Below are 3,325 nucleotides of genomic sequence, written 5' to 3'. Positions count from 1 at the left end.
TAGTAAAGCATATTTGAGCCATTTTTATTTCAGAAAAGGGTCCCCTAATTTGCGCTTAAATGATTTCCGCAACCTGCACCGCAGTTGGTTTGAAATTTTTCTTTCATTTTCTAAAGCGGTCTAAAAACAACAACCTCTGCCGCAGTTTCGTCTACGTTAGATTCAGTGAATTCAGTCCCCAGTGGTTCTCGCAGCCTAGAAAGCACAGAACAGATTACTTCACCACCGCCGTATTCTTTTTAGAAATACAAGTTTATTAAGCAATTCACAAACCTAGAAAAAAAAAAAAAAAACAGGGCAAAGTGCTAATTAAGATGTAACATGGCCCCAACATGAATGAGACATATCTAATCACATTTATTTAGAAAACACGTTATAATAATTAGAAAGATTAACAAAACCTGGCACTGACTGGCGTCATACTACAATTTACATCTTTACAAACATGTAATGAAGAGATTAAAGCCCTGAATTGTATTTTTCTTTTGTTTTTGTTTTTTTTGGACGTCTGATGGATCTTTTCCCGAAACCTTCTAAAGCCAACAACATTTTTTCCCCCGACTAAGACTAACTGTGCAGGCCTTGCTCTGTGCAGGTTATTTTAGGTCAGAACGGACCCCGGTCTAATTACAGATTCAAGCACTGGTTTCAACAGGGCATCTTACACCCTCGTCTCATCAGGAAACAATCTGAGCGAAGCCGTGCGTAAAGGAGCTCTTTACGCACACTAAAAAAGTTAGCTGCACCTGGAGTTGGGTCAGCGAGCCCGCAACAAATGCATACTATTTTTTTTGTTTGTGTGTGTGTCACGGTGAACACAAAGCATAGAGCCGGTGGCCATCAGTCCGAAGGTTGTGCTACCTGCTGTACGCCGATCACTTCCATTTTGTGAAACGCTCTCCCTCAGTTAGAGCTCATATTTCTCCATCGGCTTTCCCATCAGCTGGACCCAACAAAACAAAAAAAGCTCATCGGAACGGTCTCTCTTTAAAAAAAAAATACTGTTGGTTCTGTTTTGAAATCACTGGAATCAACTCTCAGAGTCTTCATTTGTACAGAGAACAGTCCCAGCGGGTAGAGTTTAAATATCAATCCTCGTGTGTAACGCCGAGTGTTTGGTCTCGTGTTCCCAGTAAGAGCAGTGCATCATGGAGAGCTCGGCGGGCTGGCGGGAGCAGGCGAACTGCAGGCCGGCTCCGTTGCTGGAGGAGACCGGGGGAGGCGCCGCGGTGGCCGGGCTCAGCTGCTGCGCGTGGTGCGGGTGATGGTGGTGGCTCATGCCGTTGTAAGAGTTTACCATGCTGGGCAGCGCCATGCTCTGCACCCGGGAGTAGGGGTTGTAGGATGTGGGGCCGGTGAGCCCCTTCACGTTCACCGGACTCACGTTGCCGCCGGCCATCTGACAGGACGTGTAGGACATCGGGGTGGGCGGCTGGCCTAACGACCAGGAGTTGTTCATGAAGCTGGACTGCAGGTACTTGGGTGGGGTCAGGTAGCCGTAGCCGTCCCCTCCGAACAAGGCCTTCCCCGGCTGGAAGTGCGCTGGCGGGGGTCGGAAAGGCCGCTTCATCCTGCGCCGTCTCCTGTAGTTCCCCTTCTCGAACATGTCCTCGCAGGCCGGGTCCAGGGTCCAGTAGTTCCCCTTCCTCTCGCCGCCACCTTCCCGCGGAACCTTGATGAAGCACTCGTTGAGACTCAGGTTGTGCCTGATGCTGTTCTGCCAGCCTTTCTTGTTCTTCTCGTAGAAGGGGAACTTGGTGATGATGTACTGGTATATACCGGACAGAGTCAGGCGCTTCTCTGCGCTCTCCCGGATGGCCATGGCAATGAGAGCGACGTAGGAGTACGGCGGTTTCTGGGACGGGTCCGGCTTCTCTGCCGCCTTCTCCTGGTCCGGCTCCTCTTTGGGCCGCTCCTTCTCCTTGGTCGTGTTGGTGTCATGGATCATTAAGGCCATTGGGTCCTCCTCCGGACTTTGGTAAGTGGCCATCATTGCGCACGCCGACGCGGATTAACTCCAGTCCGACGAGTTGAAAAGCCAAGCTTCTTTGCGCAGAAACAGCGTTTTGCAGAAGCACAGGACGCAGCTCGGGTCGAAAGCACAAGGACCAATCGTAACTTTGCATCAAACCTTCGTGTTTCTGTCACTGAACACCGTTGTAGACTGATTGCAAAAGGCACGACTCAGGTTGTGGTCTGTGAGCTCGTAAGCCCGGCCCCTTTCTCGGCTCATTTTGCTCCAATGCTCTCCGCGGAGCGACGTAGCGCGCTGTGATTTGCGCCCGGATTCTTTTATCCCGCCTCCGGTAGTCACAGTCAATGGAAATATTAAGCCCCTCAGCACACGTTTAAATCTGTGCGTATTAGTCAAAACAGGACAACGTGGATATAGACTTTGTTTCATCCAAACAAGAGAGAAAACAAACAGCTAAATCTATTATGGATGCATGTTATTACATCTGAAGGAAATCGGTGTTACTCATTTTTTTTAGCTGTATTGGCACATTTCTGTTTATGATGACTATACATGTATTCACACTAGAACATAAAATCATGTTTTGATGTTTTAGCACAGACGAGCTGTTACATTTAATCAACAAAACGGCTCCGACAAATAAGAGTCGATTGTATCTTTGGAGATTTATATCGATATTTCTGAATAGCCGTCATGCAAGTTTATCAGCTAAAACACTCTTAAATAAATTACATTGCAACCGATCTTTCTCTTTCAAATGTACATACAGAACAAAAAAATTACCCAAAATCAAACGCTTATTTTATGATAATGTGAATTATTTGTCATTTGTTCTAACAAAGAAGCCAAATAAAAAAAAATAAAAATAAGAATTGATTGGGAATGAAGGGATAAAAATATTACTAAATAACAGTGATGAAAAATTCGCTTTCATTCTAACAATATAGCCAATTTATTAGAGAGCAACAGCTCAGAGACTGACTTAGGGCTTAGAAAAGCTCGCTTGCAAGTTTGACTTTAGCATTAGGGCTAAGGCTAATCTTGTTAAAGCTGGATACAAACGTTAAATTCCTGCTCCAGCACAGAAAGCTCGATTTCACCACAAATACCGTGATTGTTCTTTATGCTTTCACAGCGCCACTCACACTGACCCGCATCTGCCTCACACTGCAATAAGAATAAAAGTTAGATGTCTTTATCAAAATGTTTAAGGGAAGATTTGTTGCCAAAATAAAATGAACGTCGCAAGAACTTCATTTTTATAGTGTATTCTTTCAGTGAAATTGCCTTACTATGTATTTATTGTTTTGTTTCAAAAGTCTTAGGTTCTACTTTAAACACGAATAGTGG

At 45.4% G+C, this 3,325-nt stretch overlaps 1 protein-coding gene across 1 annotated transcript; it reads right to left on the bottom strand.

Moving 5' to 3' along the window:
* Positions 1–233: 233 nt before the first annotated feature.
* On the bottom strand, positions 234–2,275 carry foxl2a (forkhead box L2a). The gene has a single exon (XM_012863233.3). The coding sequence runs from the start codon at positions 1,991–1,993 to the stop codon at positions 1,082–1,084; it is 912 nt and encodes a 303-aa protein (XP_012718687.2). The 5' UTR covers positions 1,994–2,275; the 3' UTR covers positions 234–1,081.
* Positions 2,276–3,325: the final 1,050 nt, after the last annotated feature.

This window comes from Fundulus heteroclitus, chromosome 18 (genome assembly GCF_011125445.2).
Source record: "Fundulus heteroclitus isolate FHET01 chromosome 18, MU-UCD_Fhet_4.1, whole genome shotgun sequence".
In the NCBI taxonomy this organism is placed as follows: Eukaryota; Metazoa; Chordata; class Actinopteri; order Cyprinodontiformes; family Fundulidae; genus Fundulus; species Fundulus heteroclitus.
Note: the sequence above shows the minus strand (reverse complement) of the source record. Positions and strands in the feature narration are given on the sequence as shown.

Coding starts and splice junctions, on each gene's coding strand:
- foxl2a (XM_012863233.3), bottom strand. CDS start 1,993: ATGATGGCCACTTACCAAAGTCCGGAGGAGGACCCAATGGCCTTAATG.